At 53.1% G+C, this 18895-nt stretch overlaps 2 protein-coding genes and 1 long non-coding RNA gene across 8 annotated transcripts in view; 1 reads left to right on the top strand and 2 right to left on the bottom strand.

Annotated features, from left to right (window-relative positions):
* The window catches only part of USP36 (ubiquitin specific peptidase 36), a 33413-nt gene extending 31895 nt beyond the window's left edge, over nucleotides 1-1518 (bottom strand). For 2 of the 3 annotated variants that reach the window (XM_064495443.1, XM_031469224.2), the window contains exon 1: nucleotides 1395-1518. The gene's annotated coding sequence lies outside the window, so the exon portion shown is untranslated. Of the gene's footprint in view, nucleotides 1-1165; nucleotides 1355-1394 lie in introns of those variants that run through there. The other variant, XM_064495442.1, reaches the window with a different exon arrangement.
* A 13-nt stretch (nucleotides 1519-1531) lies between these two features.
* LOC135323237 (uncharacterized) lies at nucleotides 1532-2247 on the top strand. Its single transcript, XR_010384540.1, has 2 exons — nucleotides 1532-1736; nucleotides 2156-2247. It is a non-coding gene; the product is annotated as an uncharacterized LOC135323237 (long non-coding RNA).
* Nucleotides 2248-9022: 6775 nt separating this feature from the next.
* Nucleotides 9023-18895, bottom strand: part of TIMP2 (TIMP metallopeptidase inhibitor 2) — a 42912-nt gene continuing 33039 nt past the window's right edge. For all 4 annotated transcript variants that reach the window (XM_064495440.1, XM_010999622.3, XM_064495441.1 and 1 more), the window contains exons 4-5: nucleotides 13252-13376; nucleotides 9023-11862 (exon numbers count right to left, since the gene is read on the bottom strand). In XM_064495440.1, the coding sequence (XP_064351510.1) occupies nucleotides 11665-11862; nucleotides 13252-13376 (323 nt within the window). In that variant the 3' untranslated portion in view covers nucleotides 9023-11664. The remainder of the gene's footprint in view (nucleotides 11863-13251; nucleotides 13377-18895) is intronic.

Below are 18895 nucleotides of genomic sequence, written 5' to 3'. Positions count from 1 at the left end.
ACTTGTAATGTGGAGATGTCTGTCTTATGAAAGCTCCTTACAATGCCACTCTTCCCAACAGGATCACATGCCACCAAGGACAGGTGAAGATATGTCACCAGTGGGCATGGGTCTGGGAACAGAGAAGCTAGAGAATAAACAGAACTTGGGAGATTTAACCCAATTTTCTTCGCGATAAACAACTTAAGGAACACCTAGCCCACAGAGCCCACTCCTCAGTATGGAGTTGGAGATTTGAATGAACAACTTTTCAAATTGTGACAGATCAAACCTCTGCATCACCAATTCCACACGAAACATTAAGCGGCAACTTCATGATTCCCCTCCAAGGTGTAGCAGCCCAGAGAAAGCCGTCCTTGAAGTCACCAGCGAGCCCTGCGACGCACACACGTGGTAAGGTCTCCTTCAGGACTCAAACAAGGCTTCCTCCAAACAATCACCATTCAAGCACATTTTCTCTCCCTCCTCCCTTGAAATGCACTTTCCCAGCATAAACTGCACTCAAGACTCCCAGGGTCAACCACGTGCTGGCGGGAGGAGCCCCACTCACACGGCTGGTGCCTCCCCGGGGGCCTTTCAGAGAGCTCTTCTGCAGAGCAACCACCAGCCAGGAAAGAGCGCCCGGAGCGTCCTTCCCCTGGGAGGCCTGAATCCCCATCCCTTACAGATGGTGGACTGGGATTTTTCCTCTCTCATCGTCTGTTTTAGGAAGCAACTCGAGCTCCTAGAACCCCAGGGGAGACCCAACACTACCAGACCAAAGCAATGGGTATTTTAAAAACTCACATCCACCACGACCACGACCACGACCATAAGAAATGTTACTTTCTCCAGGGGTGAGCTTTCCCACATCTCTTACTACAGGAAAACAAACAGATCTCAGCTCTGCCGCCAAGCAGAAGGCCTTCCCCCGGATTTTGACTTAAGCCATTACAGAGAAAGTCTGACTCCTGCAGAAATGATGCTTCTGTGCGAAACGGCCGTGCCGTCATCGACAAGGGCTGCTGCCTCCTCCCCCGCCTAGGCTCCTCGCCTCGGGGAGCTCTCCGCTCCACCACGGGTCGGTCCGGGTGTGAGGGAAACAGCGGAGCGCCGACCTGGGCCAGCCCGTACGGAAGACATACCGCCCGGGACCTCGCTGTGGACGCGCAGCCAGGGACCTCACCATGGACCTCAGAAAACCCTCGCGGACTTGCAGCCCCGGGACCTCCCCGTGGACTCCGGAGCCCCTCGCGGACGCGCAGCTCCAGGGTCTCCCCATGGACTCCGGAGTCCCTGGCAGACGAACACCCGTGTCTCCCGGAGCGCCCCCCGTCCGGCTTCACTTCCCGCGCCCCGCCGGGCGGAAGCCCTTCTCCTGGCCCGCGCGCCGCCCCGACCCAGCCCCAGCCTACCCGACCCTCGACGGGCCGGGATGCAGGCCCACAGCGCTGGCGTCTGCTCGGCACGGGCCCCGCACACGCACCATCCGGGCCTCCGGCGCCTCACACACGTGTCACGACGACGCTTAAAGGCGCCGCAACTCGCGACCTGCGCACCGGGACACCGAAAGGCCCCGGCAGCTTTAAGAGGCGGGGCTAGCTGCTGCCCTATTCCCTGGGCCCGCCCACAGCCGCCTTACGCGCCCGATACGTCACCTCCCCATCCCGAGGCCCCGCCAGCCTACGCGATGACGCAAGCACGCAGAGCCGGGGACGCCCCGCCCTCTTGGCCGGCGCCCGGCGAGTTCCCGCAGAGTACGTGAGGCGTCGGCTTCCGGGTTGCGCGTGCTGGGCTGCGGGCGCACCAGGGGCGGCGGTCTGGGCCGCGTCTCCTTCTCCCCTACTGTCGGGGCGGTGGCGCAGGGGGCTTGGCCGCACTCTCTAGGGTCTTTAGTGACCAAGACACAGGTTGGGCGAGAAGAGGGCAGCAGGCCCAGCAAAGCCCGGGGAGGCGCAGAGGGCTCTTGAGATGAAGGGGTCTGGAATGAGGGTGTTTGACCTTCACAGTGTCCGGGGGCCCTGCGCCGGCTCCCTTCCTCCGAGAGCGCCATCCCTTGACGATTACGTTAAGGTTTTGGTTGAATGTTTGCAAACACTCGTTGCTTTCGCGGTATTTAAGAAAATCCCTTTCACCTGAATCCGCTTCGTTGTTTTCCCCCCGTTCCCCGGAGCAGGTGGAGAGAGTGCTGTCCCTGGCCTGACCGCCTGATACTCTCACAGACGCAAAGGAATATTGTTACTCCCTCAATAAACGACTTTTCCCTAACGGCAACGCCTGGAGTGCACAACCCTCTGCGCTGTGACCTTGGCAGACAAGTGTGAAGGGCGGGCCAGGCTAGAGCCATCTTGCCCTCTTGCCGCAGTCCTTAAACGGGAGGACGGCGATGGAGAGAGAATGAGTATAACGAACAAAATTCACGTGTCGTTAGCACTTGGGGCCTGGTGTTTTTCTGAAAAAGCAAACAAGTGTAAAGGAATCCGCAGGAGCCGGAGGTTGGCCCCATCTGTGAAAACCCTCAACTAAAGGGATTCAGAGTGGGGTTTGTCCCTGAGTCCTCTGGGCGCCTTGGAGCAATGATGCAGACAAAGACAATTCTCACTATTCCACTCAGACAAAGACAATTCTCACTATTCTAGGCTTGATACAATGTATAAACGAGTGACTAAAGGCGGGGGGAGGGGGTGGGAAGGGCTGGAGTCTGGGGGAGACCTCAGTTTTATCCCAACTCTGCCCTAATTAGCAGGTTGTTTTGGACATTTCTTTTAACTAACCCAGGTCTCCATGTCATCATCTGTGAATTACCATCTCCAGCATGTCTTTCCTTCTTCATTATTAATGCTGATGCCATTTGCTCCTATGTTGAGTTCATGTGATGTGCCAGGTACCAAGCTGGCCGCTTACCAACACTGATTTAATCCTTTATGGCAACCCCACAAAAAGATTTTGTCCCCATTCTATGGATGAGAAGACTGAGTGTGCAAGGTCCTAGGAAGCCAGTGGTGGTTTAAGCCCAGGTTTATCAGGCTCCAAGCTCACACCTTGACCTCAGGCCCTCAGTGGTAACCCTGAATTTCTTCTGAGATGACAGAGGTGTCACCTGACAGGCCCACCTGCTGCTTGAGAATATGATCTGAAATCGAGAAATCAGGAGGAGCCTTCAGCCCATGACACTCACACCCTCCTCCCCTTTCAAATTCCTTCTCAAGAGCCTTCAGAGTGTAGTCTCCTAGGGGTATGTTCCCATGGCCGGTATAAAAGTCTTTCCTAACATGCTCAACCTCGAAGGTCACCAGAGAAATGCAAATTAAAACCACCATGAGTTACATTCCACACTTTCTGGAACAAACAGCTAGAACTAAAGAGACTACATGGTGGAGAGGATGTGGAGCAAGCAGACTGTAAAACAGCTGGGAATGTAAAAATGATGCAACCATTTTGGAAAATGGACTGTTTCTTTTAAGTGACATACTTACCCCATGAGCACATCCATTGCTTTCACCACAACTAACTGCTGCCTGTGGGCTGGTAAGCTCCAGATGTGCAGACACAGAACCTCTCTCCCCTGATCTTCGGAATGGTGGGTCCAGTGCGTCAAGGCCATCTCCCCCTGAAGGTCGCATGAGCACTCAAAACTCACCATGCCCGGAAACGGGTGGCCCCCCCTACCCTTCCCTAAGCTGCCTCTCCTTCCTGCTCTGCTGCCTACTTGGGCTAGTGTGCTGGAGTTCAGACTAAATCCTTACCCTTTTCAGCTGGTTTCCTGGTGGGTCCGGCCACGTGGGGGCGCTGGTGAGACTGGATCATGGAGGAAAGAAGCAAGCTGTTCTCCCTCCCTTCTCTGCTTTGAATGGAGTTTCTGGCAGTGGCTCCAGCTCCTTCCAGAGAGGCAGGCTGTGGCTGCAGCCTCCCACGTGTCCCCCTCCTGGGCTCTTGTAGGGCAGCCTCCTGCTTCTGTCCCTCCACCCTCGAGGTGCTAACAGCTTCCCAGGGAGTTTCTTCCATCAGGATGTAACCAATCCCTACCTGAATCTCCTCTGTTTTAAAGGCTGTACATAGTGGGTTTGGTGATGCTGGTTGGACCTAGACTGATACAGTGACCCCAGCATCCCCTGCCTGGCTAGCATTCTGGTCTCCTCTCTTTCCCTCCCTCCTCAGCCCTCCCCGGTAAATTGTCAATCAACAAATTTTGCTAATTCTACTTCTCAAATGTTCAAGCCACTCCCTCCCCTCCATCCAACTGCCCAAGTAAAGCCCCTCTCCACATTCTCCTGCATTATCTGAATATAGCCACATCCATTGCTCAAACTGCCAAATAGAGTAATATATTTAAAAGCCCTATCTGAACCCATTGCACTCCTGTCTGAAGCCCTTGCCTGTCCCCTGGTGCTGATGGGAAAGCCCAGCTCCTTAGCATGGTCTCTAGTAGTCCCTGGGGGCTGGTTCCTGCCTGCCTTTCCCCATCCCAGTCACTCCCTGCCCTGGATCCTTCAGCAGAGCTAAATCCAAGTGCTCCCCCTCCAGACTCCAATCAGGCTGTCTCTACTTCAGGCTCAGGCTGGTCTTTGGCCTAAAATTCTCTTTCTTGAGTATCCTTCAATCACCACCTCCAAGAAGTCTTCCTGGATTCCCTCAGTCCCCGCCATTAGATTGGTGCTGCCTTGGGCTGGTGGCACATTCCACTTATACGTTCAATTGGAATGTTCTCTGGACTTCGCCTCCCTCCCCCATCATGTGTCATTTCATTCGTGCATCCCTGGGCCTGGTCCATTGGAGGTACCCTGTGGATAAATGTGAGGGCCAACCAAATGGAAGGTGAAATGCTACAGATGAGACAACTGAATAATTTCTAAATCTTGAAAGAGAAAACTAGACAAGCACTTGAAGATAAAAGAATAAAATATTCCCAATTAAAAAAAAGAAGCTTGTAACCAAAATGAATCAAATTAGAACTTACCTTAAAAGAGGTGCCTTAACAAATTAACAACATTATTGCCCAGAAGTCACCAGGCAGCTCCTTACCTTGGAGGTCAAGGTAAAAGGGACCGGACCCCTCCCCCAGGTTCACGGCCTGTAGAGGAACACAGATTTACAACACATTTCTAATTGTAAATGAATCAGGCTTTTTCTGGCTTTTCCGTCAGTCGTTGTGAGTTTTGTGAGTGGCTACTGCTGGCCTACACAGCCCTGACAACTTCTGGTCCCTAGAAACTGCTACATCAGATCCAAACCTGGGTCTAGTTGAGCTCACCAAGGAAAAGCCACGTGGCAGGGCTCCCAGCGCTGTGTTAGCCCTTCTCTCCTCTGCGTACAGATGGCCCGTGATGGGATTTGGCCTGCATTTGGTGGTTTGGCTAAAAAGTAGCCAACCGGCCTGAGATCCATGTGCTGGCCGTGGCTACTGGCCTGCCCTGCCTTCCCCTCCCCGGCAAAGCTTTCCCTCTAAGAAAACTAACCCAAAGTGCACGCCACAGGCGTGCATCTCCCCTGCGAATGAGAGCAGCTGTCCCTACTCGCGAACACTGACAACCGGCTCCCCTTTACAGACCCCCATCCCCGTGGCCCTCGTAACGCCTCCCCTCCTCGCTGCAGACCCACCCCTCCCCCGAAACCCCCCCAGGCGACTGCGTGCTTTATCCTTCCAGGTGCTGCTTGTGCTGCTGGGTTGGGTTTGGTTCATTCCTTTCCTCCCTGGCGGCTCCGGCTAGTCCTCCCAGCACGGCATTAATCTGCACGGACTGCATGCGTCTGTTCCCCCTCGGGACCAGATTTTATAAACTTTTCAAGGGTCTTCAAGATCCTGTCTTTTCAGTCTCGGCATCCCCTTGCTTTCAGGCCCCACGCCCCCAGCCCTGCTGAGAGTGGAACATGTCCCAGGCCCACCTAGACTCCTCCTTGCCATGTCCAGACCTATCTGCGGACTTGATGGGTAGGGGCAGAGGGGCTGCGGCCGGTAGTGGGTTGAATGGGGACAAAAAGGGAGAGAAGTCTGCCTTTGTTCTGAAAACAAACACATAAAACCAGACCATTACAAAGCTCTTCACGCAAGTGTAAGGCAAGCATCCTCACCTGCTGCAGGCTGGGAGGGTGACCTGCTCCTACCCGAGCCTCATCCTTGTATGAAGCTTCATCCGTGGTCCTTAGAGATGTCAGGCGCGTGTTCTACTGAAGAGCCAGGCCCAGGATCCTGCCTCTGCCTGCGCTCAAATGCCAGCTCCAGCACTGACCGGCTGGGTGACCGGGAACTCAGCCTCCAGGTTTCCTGTCTGTCCAGTAGGGAGATGAGAGGACCACCTCCCAGGGTTGGCAAATGTCAAATCAGATAACACACGGGAAACCCTTAGCACCAGTGACGGCATGGGATAAAAACGTTAGCTGTGATGGAGTGACTGGATTTCTAGGAGTGGCCTCCTAAGAGGTTGCCCGTGGGAGTTTAGGAGCAGAGTCTCCTGACTTGAGGGGTCAGATCATGAAAGACGATGGACAGGACTTGTACAAAGCAGTCACCGCGGCAGGCCTGAGACTGCTGTCCTCAGTGAGGCCTGCTTGCAAGGTTGGTGTCCAGGAACGTGGGTTTCAGGAGGCTCCCGTACTCCCCAGTAAGAATGGCTCCCAAGACTCACCTGCCTGTGGGTGCTGAAACCTGCTCTGCTCTGGGAGTCGGGGGTTTGCTAGCGGCTCCGATGGGACCAGCACCCAGTACAAACCTGCGGGCTGAGTCTCTAAGGAACCTCCCTGGCTGGAATCTTGCTCCTGCTGCTCAGCCCACCTGACATCAAAGGACAAAGCAAGACACGTTGATGGGCCTAAAAATAAAAATTAAACTTTCAGCTTTATTTTTTAATGGAGGTACTGGGGATTGAACCCAGGACATCATGCATGGAAGGTATGGGCTCTGCCACTTGAGCTACACCCTCCCCCAGCCCTTCCTCTGATTTGCAGCCCCACCTGACACCCCACCATTCTGCAGACTCCAGTATGGATTTGTCTCACACTTTGGTTTCATTTTTTGGAAAGAAATATTCCTCTCAGTTGTCACGGAATGAAAACATGCAGAATTATCTCCGGTTTCTGAATGTCTTCCCTCCCCACCGTCCCCCACAATTTGTTTCTTGGGGGAGAAAATCTGCTCATTAGAGCTAAATGAGTCCCCAAAGCAAAGCACTGCTTTCCACTGCAAGATGATTCAAGGCAAGTGTCTGTGACAGAGTGGGCCGAGGGTTGGCTTGAAGCTTGAGAGAGAGACGTGTCCGTGAACCTGAAAGTCTTAACACAAAACTGCAGCAACGGCCCATCACCCAGGATAAAGCTGACCCTAGTGAAATGCTGCAGCACCACAGTTTGGGTTTAAGTCAGATCAGATAAACAGAGCCATTAATAATTAGGAGGGAAAAGAGTGCCACTCAGACAGCTGAAGGAGTTTCACCAGCCCTGGGGGCGCCCCCATTCCCCACTTCCTCCCCCTCCCTTCCTCCCTTCTTCCCCACTTCCTCCCCCTGCCCTGGTCTCTCAGAGCTGGTCCTGCGGAGGCTCTGCTGCTCTGCTGAGTTTCCATCTGAACCCACGTGTGTCTGCTGGGGGGTCTGACCAGAGAGCCCAGCTGACCTCCGTTTGCTTTTCTTTCACAGGATGAGCAAGACTGAGGAGGAAATCGCGGTCTGGCAGGATCCCTGACACTCTGGTTATCCTGCCTGGGGGTCTTCAGAGGGATTTAAAACTGCTTACAAAGATCAAGAAAACTGGGATTATTGTTGAAGCTGGCCCGTGGGTGCGTGGAGTTGCTTACGTGGTTATCTGCATTTCTGTAGATGTTTGAAAATCTCCAGAACGAGAAGTGTTTTGAAGAAGTCACATTTGACCTACATACATCAACTCAATGAAGCAAACGGTAGGGTCTGCCGTGTCGCAGAGCCCAGCTGTGGCCTGCGGGTCGGGGTGGGCACAAATGCCAGGTGAGCTCATCTGTGTGACACAGAAATGTTCTACGATTTGAATACGATTTGCCGAACCACTTTCCCCACAGACCTCATCACATGAAGAAAGAATCCAGATCTGTCTGCAGCGGGTGGCATCGAACGCTTCGCGGCACAGATGCGGGTGCAAACTTTGTCCCACTGAGGCTTTACTGGTTTATATGAGACTTGGTTAAAGTTTAAATTATGATGAGACCGCTGTACTGTGCTGCCCAGGGACCTATATTCAACATCTTATTGTAATCTATAGTGAAAAAGAATATGAAAACGAGTATGTGTGTGTGTGTGTGTGTGTGTGTGTGTGTGTGTCTGAAACACAATGCTGTGCACCAGAAATCGGCACGACATTGTAAACGGACTGCACTTCAACTAAACAAAGAAATAAATAAGTAAATAAACATATGATAAAACCACAGGAAAAAATCATGATGGGCCCATCTCTTCCTGCTTGTGACGGTGGCGGAGGCGGAGGGAGGCGGGGGACGGAGGGGACCTGTAAATGCAGGAGACTTGAGGGAGCAGCTGCAACATGTGGACCTTACCTGCATCCGGATTCAAACCGATGAGTCATTTAAAAAAAAAGCACCTGTGAGACTCTAAACACCGACTAGATAGTCCATGACATTCATGGATTCTAATTACGTTTTCAAGGTGTGATTAAAGTATTTCAGAAATGTTTTAAAAATAGGTTTTTTTTTTTTAAAGAGATATGTACTGAAACATTTTCATATGAGACGGTTTGAGATCTGGAATCTTCCCTTCCTCCGGTAACCTAGGGCAGGGTGGTTAGGGGAGGGGGCGCAGGCAGAGGAGAAGGAGGACATCCGTTGTGGAAGATGCAGGGTGCGTGCGGGTGTGCAGGTGTGCGTGATGATCCACAGTGAAAGGTGACGTCTGTGCTCCTGCCTCTCGGCCAATTTAAGAAAACCACGATGGCTGTCGTCAGGCCCCGTCTCTGCTACATCCCACGCAGGCCTCCAAGCAACATACCTAACTAAGCCAGCCCCCACCCTCCTTCGTTCCTAAGCCAGAAAGCGGCAGGCGGACAGGACCACACGGACACCGTGGCATTCTCGCTGATAATACTGTTTATTGTCCACGGACCGAGCGAGCGCGCGCGAACGATACAAGGCATCGGGGGCATGCGCTGTCTGCTTGTCGACTTTCTACAACTCTCACGTGTTCCCAGCACAGGAAGGTCTCGGACTTTATATTCCAGCAAAAACACATGGCCCCCAAAATTTAAAACACAAACACACAAACAAAAAAATCCCAACAGAAACAAAATCAACAAAGCTTTAAATTACGGCGGCAAATCCGGTATTTCTTAATACTTAATCAAGCAAAGATTTGGAAATAACTACAATGTAAACTTTATTTTAAATATTTCGAGTTGCTGGCATGAAGACAAGACTAGCAGGAGGAAAGGGCAGAGCTTAGAATATAACATAAATTAACGCCAAATGGAGAGCCTTCTTGAACTATATATATATGGCACTTAATTACTATGACGGTATCTGAGTGGCTTCTCTCGGCCACCTCATCTTGTTTTGTTTTCTTTTTTTCCTGCTCATCATGGCTACAAGACCAAAGTGCTTAGATTGAATATATAAAGGCCATCTCTTAGAACCAAACCTACTGAAAGATCCTTTGCTTTGTAATAACTGGAAGCAGAAAACAAAAGATGGGAGGCAGAGAAGCAACGCTACTCGAGGAACGGAAAAGCTCTGGAGGAACCACCGTCACAGGCGAGCTACCATGTCGTGTGCACTTTGGGTCCAACGCTTCCACGATGCAGAAACCTTTGAGAAAAAAAAGGTGCGCGTCTAACCCCTACCAAGGGTAGTAAAAAACACAGCACAGGAATGATTACAACGGATGTCAGAAACTGAAACATTAAAAAAAAAATCAGCAGAAACAGGAGTAAATGTTACATCGGATAACACCGTACAGGAGGCAGACGGGGGTGGCTGTTATATGGATCAGAGGGTCTGGTGTTCTTGAATATACGGAAATCACATGGACTGGTCCATTAGGACATCTTACAAACTTCCTATCACTGTACAGCATGAAGGCGGCCCTCGGAGCGGGGCGGATTCTCGGATCTTCTCCTAGTCTGCCCTAGAAAGGGAGTCATCAAAGTCTGTGCTGACCAGGTCCCGGGTGGGCATGGGGGCTGCACGCCACTTGGGGGTCAGGAGTCTTAGAGGTGCTTTGGGCTCACTGCAGAAGAGAACAGGCTTAGAAGATGAACTTTGGAAGAATTCCGCAGAAGGACCACTCCCAGGCTGACAGACTTCAGTTTCACTGTGTGTGCGCACACACGCATGGGCATATAGGTGTATGTTTGCATAACATTCATGATAAACTCAGAACAGTTTATCTTGGGAGGAAAAAGGAGATTATCTTTACTGTTATTGAGAAAATCCTGCTTATGTTAACTGGTATAAGAAAACCGTCTTTAGGGAACAAATAGATTCCCTATGGAGTTTCTTAACTGAGAGATCTTTGTAACATGAGAAATAGAAGCAGAGGTGGGGACACCTGCAATTTGGGTTCACATATTATCTGAGAATTCATCTTTAAAAGGATGAGAAGTCTCGTAAAGCCGGCCACAGTGTCCTGGAGGCCCAGAAAGCAATGCGAGTTTTACTGACGCCACCTCCCTCCAAAATTCGTCCTTCCCTCAGGAGGACTTCATTCTCTGCTTAGCTACCTTCACTCGCGGAATCCCCTGTGTGGCACAGTGACTGCCAGTCCTGGAGGGAGGTCGTATTATAAACCTCTGGTACCTGCCTGGGGGGCTGGGAGGTGTGTGGGGGACAGAGCAGGACCCAGCTCGTGCCCTGGCCCCACCCAGCCCCGAGCGAAGCTCCCCCACCTCGATGCCCGAGGTTAGAAAGAGGAGGGGGGCGAGAGGGCTCTCAGAAGCTCGTCAGCCGAGTGCACCCTCAGGCGCCTGCCCTGGGGGAGAACGTCTCAGAGTCCCCCAAGGGCCAGGGGTCAGGGGTACGATTAGAAGGACTTCACTGGAGCTAAAGCTTGGCGCTCCCACTTCTCTGTGAGGCCCGGGAGGGAGGCTCCCGCTGGAATTCTGCGGATTAATACAATTAACTGGGGCTCCTTCAAGAACAAGCCACTGGTCTAGGCTGTTCCTGGGCACACACAAGTCACAGGTACTGGGAGTCCGGGGTGGACACAGGGGAGACGGGGGGGGGCAGGGGTCGCCACCCTATGGGCCAGAGGTGTGGCAGCTGCAGGAACCGAGGGACACGCCCCTCTCAAGATGAAAGGGACCTGGTAGGCCTGCTACACAGTGTTGCAACGACCCTCAAAAGTTTCTGCAAAATGCACGTTCCCAGGCGCTGCCCTGCCAGGCCAGGGGACCCCTAAGTGCTGTCTGCTCAGCGTCTGTGACAGTGCCAAGGCCGGGCCTGGGAGGGGAGCCCGTGCGTCCCGCCCCGCCCACACCCAAGGGTGGGAGATCGAGACGCACGGTGCCCAGGCTGGCGGACGGGGTGTGGGCCCCACCTCTGCCTGCAGACCCACAACCGTGTTCAAGAGGAAAACAGGGGCGGGGAGGAGAATCACACTGATTTAGACCCACTTGGATGACTGCTTTATTCATGCTGTTTCCAGGAAGGGATGTCGGAGCTGGACCAGTCTAGACTCTGGGAGGCTTTCGACAGGCCGCGGGGTGCTGGTGGCCCGCTTACGGGTCCTCGATGTCGAGAAACTCCTGCTTGGGGGGTGCCGCCCCGCGGTACCACGCACAGGACCCGTCGCTTCTCTTGATGCAGGAGAAGAACTTGGCCTGGTGCCCGTTGATGTTCTTCTCCGTGACCCAGTCCATCCAGAGGCACTCATCCGGGGCGGAGATGTAGCAGGGGATCATGGGGCAGCGCGTGATCTGGGGAGGGGACACAGGGCGGGTCACTCAGGGGGCTCTCCAGACCCGGCCATGCACCTGGGAAGGCTTCAAGGGCGCTTTGCAGGATGAATGACCCCGTGAGTGCAGCAGGGAGGGAGGAAGCTGAGACCGCGCATCCCTCAGCAGGCTTTCCTGAGTCCCACACCCTCAGACAGGGCAGTGGGGACACCACCTCTGCACCCCTGGCTCTGGAGACCGTGCCTCCATCAGTAGCCTTTCCTGAGTCCCATACCCCACAAAGTGGGACAGGGAGGGGGACACCATCTCTGCACCTCCAGTTCCTGAGGCGGCGCCACCACCTGGGGCCATCTGGCCTACCTTTTCCAAGCATTACAAACCGGCTTCCACTCAGCCCCACCTTCCTGGGAGTTGAACAATAGTAACAACATAAAAGGTCTTGAATCTACAGGACAGGTTCAAATCAAGGAAAAAGAACAGTGTCTTGCTCTCAAGCATGCAGGGACTTAGAGGGGACCAGCAAGGAGCATTTAAGCAAAAGAACCTAAGTCCACGGGAGGGTGAAAACCTTCGGGCCGCGGAAAGACAAAGGAGAAACTTGTTTCTTGATTTCACGTGGGCACAGAGGGGCTTGCCGGACATACGTGCGGCTGTCGGTCGAAGTTCACACTTAGAATGAGCTAAGGGGTGGGTCAGCGAGGATCCTACCGGGACAGGCAAGAGGGCCACACAAGCAGCGCCAACTAGCACGGGCCAACCCCTACGGCCTCACGCTTGGCCCGGCATCTTCTAGACCCAGACTCACTGCTGGTGACCCCGCGGTGCTTCCTGCGCTGGGGCTGAGGTTGGGGGTTGGTGGTGGTGACAGAAGGATTTTGAGAGAACAAGATTGGAGCCCACAGGGCTCGGAGGAGCTCTCACCTCCTGTGGCTGCATGTAAGTGTCAGCGCTGCTGTTAACTGTGCCCGGCACAGCCCCTAGGTGGCTGTTATGAGGAGGGTCTGGGGTTTCAGGGGTTCTCAACACACAGACCCCACATTTACATGCACCGTGCGTGGAAACGGCTGGAACACTGTCAAAAGCCTATCACCTGGGACACTCTTTCACAAGGCACACCAGTCTCTGCACTTGTGTGTTTGTAGAAAAATACTCCGAGGACGATGTTCTGCCCCAAAACTCCTCCTTCTAGAAGGCTTCCTTTCTAGATGTTAGTTAGCTTCCCCGTACCTCCCAACTGTCCCTGGAGGGCCAGACATCCTTACCCTGTGGGCAGGCCACACGTCCCCAGAGCGTGGCCCTAAGTCAGGACCCTGTGGATTGAGAGGCCCTGGGAAGCCTGGGGTCGAACCCCGGCAGCCCACCTAGAGGTGGTGGTGATGAAAAGCCCGGAAGGAGGTGGCAGCCGCTTACCTTGCACTCGCAGCCCATCTGGTACCTGTGGTTCAGGCTCTTCTTCTGGGTGGTGCTCAGGGTGTCCCAGGGCACGATGAAGTCGCAGAGGGTGATGTGCATTTTGCCATTGCCCTCGGCCTTTCCTGAGGAGACACGGATCACCAAGGTCAGGGCAAGTTACGGGTCCTCCTCCTCCTCCTGCACCTGGGCGCGGCTTGGGCGTGGGGAGGTTCCGTTCTGACAGTGCCTCGTGCTGTGGGCTGGGTCGTGCCCCCTCCAAAGTTCAGATGTTGAAGCCCCGACCCCCAGCACCTTGGAATGTGACTGTATTAGGAAAGAAGGTCTTTAAAGAATTGATTAAAATGAAGCTATGCGCGTGAGTCCTAACCCAATAGGACTGGTGTCCTTATAAGAGAAAGATGAGGACACAGGCAGACACAGAGGGATGACCACATGGCGACATGGGTAGAAAGTGGCCGTCCACAAGCCACACAGAGAAGCCTCAGAGGAAACCAGTCCTGCCCACACAGGGTTGATCTTGGACTTCTAGCCTCCAGAATTGTGAGAACATACATTTCTGTTGCTTCAGAACCCCAGTCTGCATTTTCTGTTCCAGTAGCCTGAGCAGATTCACGCACTGCAGATTTATCCTGAGCATAAAAAGAACGCAGGTGGGAGGGGAGGGCAAGGTGGCAGCGCACGCGCTTAGCGTGCACGAGGTCCTGGGTTCAATCCCCAGTGCCTCCATACAAATAAGTAAATAAATAAATGAAAACCTAATTACTTCCCTCTCCCCCCCAAAATTAATAAACTTTCTTAAAAAAAAGAATGCAAGCTCACTATAGAAAACTTAGAAAATGTAGGAAATCCTTCTTCGAATCTCCTTTATTCTCATGACCTAGAGCTAGTATTTTGACTCATTTCCTTCCAATATCCTTTTATGCACATGTATTCACACACAAAAGATCACGTTGTGCGTAGACTGCGCTGTTCCCTGTGTTTTCACTATTTACTCACAAGCATTTCCTCCATGTGATGTGGAACTTGTAATTCTGGGTTTTTCCATTATGAGTAGTAAAAACAATTTTATAAAATCAGAAATCTGCCCTGAATTCCCTTTGCCGGGGACCATAAGACACTGTTCGTACCTTAGGCTCCTGGCTCCTTACTGCAGAGTTCTGACTGGTGACAGCCAGGCACCAGTCAAGCAGGAGAAAAAGACCAATAGCTGTGTTCTGGTGGGTGACAGACCCTTACCAGGGCAAGGGAGGGCATCTCAAACCTCGTCCCTCCTGCCACAGTGGCATCTTGTCAAGAGACATCGGTGCCCAGTGATGACACCACAGCCTGGCACAGAGCCACGTGGGATTCCTTGAGAGGCAGACAGCAGCCCTGGGCTGCACCCTGAGCACCTCCACTTGATATGCAGTGCATCCAACTTAATGATCTCGAGCACAACCCTGGCCGTGGAGCATCCGCTAATGGAGATGTAGCTCAGCAAAGTAATGACGCAGCTTGTCGGCATCTCATCAGGAGGAAGTGCAACAGAAACCTGTCGCCAGGGGAAATGCGATCGGCTTGCCCACGGCTGCGAGCGGCACCGGTGACACCCTTTGTGCCGAGCAGGTGGCAGGACGCACACCCAGGGTGTGAGCTCTCACGCTCTTACTTCTATTTCAGCCTCACCCCTCACCTCCGGAAGCTCTATTTTCCCCTCATATCTGTCTGGCCTTGTATGATGTTCTAGGCAAAGAAAAGGATCGAGGAGCAGGGTGACTACTCTAACATTCCCTCTGAAGCCTAAGAACTAGAAAGAGATGCATCTGGGTGGCCTTAAACATCAAAAATAGATTTTTTTTTCTAGACCTGGAGCCATTGTCCACTGAGTTCAGAATAGACAAGGGGCAGAATGGCCAGAGGACAAGGACCTCACTCCTCTACCCTGGTTCCTTCTGGCATTTCCCACCTGTACAGGTAGAGGGCCCCCCTCCCTTGCCCGGGCACTGGCATTCATTAGAGACAGGCTGAGTATTCCTTCTGGTCCCTGCCTCCAAACTTCTGGAGCAACTTCCACTGTGTCACGTGACAGGCACCAATCTCCACTTCTACACCTTGTTCCTTAACCAGATCGCAAGCACGAAAAGTAAGGGTGTGTCTTAACCCTGTTTTACCCATTTTCAGCCCATAGAAATGGCTCCAAAATAGTTTACTCGTGAGGAAACTTGCGGGTCTGTGTTCAACAGTGCTTCATTCTCTTTTTCAATCTTTTCACCACCAATCCAAGCTTCTGCATAGAGTAGGCAAAGGCAGGGGATGGAGACGAAATGCAAGTGGTGTATTTTCTTCCTTTTTAAAAAAAAAATTGTATTTTTTATTGAAGTGTGATTGATTTACAATGTTAGTTTCAGGTGTACAGCAAAGCAAGTCAGTTACACAAATACATACTTTCTTTTTTTCAGATTCTTTTCCAGTCGGTATGTTTTCAATGGCCCTCATTACTGGGCTAACGTGAACTCTGAATGTCACGCGCAAACAGCGCGGCATCTCGGAATGGTGGAAGGAGACCCCTTTCAGCAGAGAGTGTTAAGACCTGGCTAAGTGTGTATGATGTTGTGAGCATCTGCCTGCCTTGGGAAAAAGCAAAGTCTTGGATACAGAAAAAAACAGGAATTAATTAAAATTTGTAACTGAGGGATGTATGTTTACTTTTCCTTCCGGAGGAGAGGCCTGTCGGAGAAAATTACAGGGCCCCTTTCCACAGCAGCTCCTGGACACGGGCGTCTCACGGTGGCCAACGCGGCATGTGAAGCTGAGTCATCAGCCCGAGGGGAGGTGGGCTGCCTCGGGCTGTGAGGTCGTTGGTGGGGCCGCAGCCAGCGCTGGCTGAGTGGTTTACCGTGCCCCGTGATTTCTGGTTAGCCTGTTCTGACTCCAGGAGAACAGGACATAGATTCTGTGCTTCAGAAAGTAAACACCAGATTGGAACCAGGGTTGCCTTGCCGAGCCAGGGAACGATGCCGGATTAGGGCGAGTCCCATGTAATAGGGCGGGTCAGTCACCAGGGGGAGCGCTTCTTATTAATCGGATGCTCCACGGCCAGTTAGGAAAACGTGCCCCAGGTCACTTGCTGGCTTCCAGTGTGAGACGTGAAGGGGTCCAAGATGACAGGTAGGCGCACAATTACCAAGCGAATGTATCTTATTCTAATCGTCTTCTCATTCAGATGGGGGTCAATTTAACGGGCCTGAGTGCAGAACAGCTCAGGCCACACACGTGTTACATAGCAAATAGCCTTTGATGGCAAACAGGATCGGCTGGGCTTCGACAGGAGACACCATCAACGTTCTCAGAGAGGAGCTCACAACTGATTTGCCTACCATGTCCTCCAAGACAACTAAAAGCAACGACCAGCAAAACAATCACCATGAAGCTGCCACGTGTCACCCCCGCCCTCCCCACTCTTGTCCCGGACCCACTTTCTAAGCCGCCCTGCGGTGTCCCACACTCCCCGGGGTGGGCGGGGCGGGGACAGGACCTGAGCCACACACTCAGCGGAGACCCAGGGTGCCGGGGCTCCTGACTGCTGACACGACCCATCTCTGTGTCCTGCCCGGAACCCAGCCAACGGGCCCTGCAGTCTGGACTGTCCCCATGGAATAAAGGGCAGTGCCAATCTCCTCTGGCTCTCTCTGACTGACCGCAGATGGCCCCAGGAGACAAAAGGACTGTCTGGAGACTACCTGTGTGAGGGAGGTGACCAACCTCGGCGGCTGGAGCTGAGCCCTCCTGAGCATGTGCAGACCGACCACCTGGCTCCTCTGGAACAAAAGCTCTGCCTCTGACCCAGAGCGGGGAAGGTTCTGCTGCGACGCTGGCTCTCAGTCCTGGACTCTTCTGGGGAGCTTTACAAATGCTCGTGCCCAGGCCCCACCCCCAGAGATTCTGCTTGAATTGGTCTGGGGTGCTGCCTGGGCACCAGCATTCTTGCAAACTCCCCATAAAATTCCAATGAGCACCGCAGGTGGAGGACCCCTGGGTTAGGCGCTGGGGTAGGGAGACTTCTAACTCTGCACCAAGTGACGGAAGAAGCAGAGTATAAGGGACCCGGGGCTCAGGCTGACCAGGGTCTAAATTCTGGCCACACCACTGCAGCCCACCCCCTGGCAGTGTGACGCAGGCTGGGGTGTGCTGAGAAACGCCCAGCCACCAGCTCTCCTGGGAGGAAAAGCTCTGGTGCGTAGCACCTGCCAAATTCTGTGCTGCAAATACTCCCGCCCCGGCCAGTTTCAAGCTCGCAGCTGTGACACCAACCAAAATGGAACAATCAGCTTGAAAGTGAAAGTGTGTTCAGGCCAGCCTCCCCCACCACGGCCCTGAGCACGTCGCTCGTCTCTGCCCCTCAGTGTTCCGCATCTGCAAATGGGGCTGGCAACAGGGGACTGTGAGGATTCAGTGGAACCACACGAAAAGCACCTGGAAAATGTCAGTGCCAGGCAAAGGGCACTCCTGTTTCTGTAAATGGGGAGAGGGTGAAGCCTGATGTACGAACCTTTAAGACAGAGCCTCTGCCTGGATGAGGATTCAGCTGGGTGTGGATTCATCTGGGTGTGTCTGGAAGCAGGCGCTGGCCCAGACCAAAGTCACTTTCCCATCAGGAGCCCGCCCTTGACGGGATGCAGGCTCTCCCTCCTTGAGTAAGTGCTTCTGCAGCCCTGCAGTTTGGCCAGACAGCCCCTAGAGGGCAGTGCCAGGGGGCCGAGCCGGCCGGCTGAGGCTCTCATTTTAAAGGGCTGTTACAGACCAGCACACAAAAAGGACGCAGGAAACTAGAAGCCGCTGATTTGTTAGGGCAACTAGGTCCCTGCCCCATGGGCGGCCGTCTCCCCGCCTGTGCCGACCCCTGTGCCACCGTGATGTCAGAGTCAGGCTGTCAGCTCTCTGCGTCGTGATTTTGTCCTTGTCCCCCTCTCCTCTTTCAGTGTTGTTTTTTCTATTGTAAAAACAGTAAAGCCTGCAAATGTGAAACGGTGCAGCTGCTCTGGAAAGCCGCCTGGCAGTTCCTCAGACGGTCAAACACTGAGCCAGCGCTGGTGCTGCAATTCCACAACATCTGCCCAAGAGAAATGAAAACACACGTCCAGGCAAAAACCTGCGCGTGCACACACACGTTCAAGGCAGCGTTCTCCATCACAGCCGAGAGGCAGGAACAACCCCAGTGCAGGGGTGAATAGACAGACAAAGCGTAGTGTATCCACCCAAGGAGCTTCTGCCATAAAAAGGACTGAAGTTCCGATACGGGTTACAACGTGGCTGAACTTTGGAAACATGCTGAAAGAAGTTTCAGATCAGGAAGATGAAAGGGTTCTGCAGATGGATGGTGGTGGTGGTCCCACAACCATGTGACTGTGCTTAATGCCACTACACCGTATACCTAAAAATGGCTAAAATGATCAATTTTATGTTACGTATACTTCATCCCAACTTAAAAAGGGGGTTACGAGGCACAATGGAGCGAGTGAGGAGTGTGCGCAACCATTTCAAGATTTAAAACAGGGTTTCAACTCTCCTGCCCCACCTCCAGGGCTTCCAGCATCTCACATGAGCCTCCTTTTCGGGAACAAAAGGCCAAAAAACAAAAAACAAAACAAAACCAAAAGACCCT

This window comes from Camelus dromedarius, chromosome 16 (genome assembly GCF_036321535.1).
Source record: "Camelus dromedarius isolate mCamDro1 chromosome 16, mCamDro1.pat, whole genome shotgun sequence".
NCBI classification, from domain to species: Eukaryota; Metazoa; Chordata; class Mammalia; order Artiodactyla; family Camelidae; genus Camelus; species Camelus dromedarius.
The sequence above is the reverse complement of the archived record's forward strand: the minus strand, read 5'-3'. Positions and strand labels throughout refer to the sequence as shown.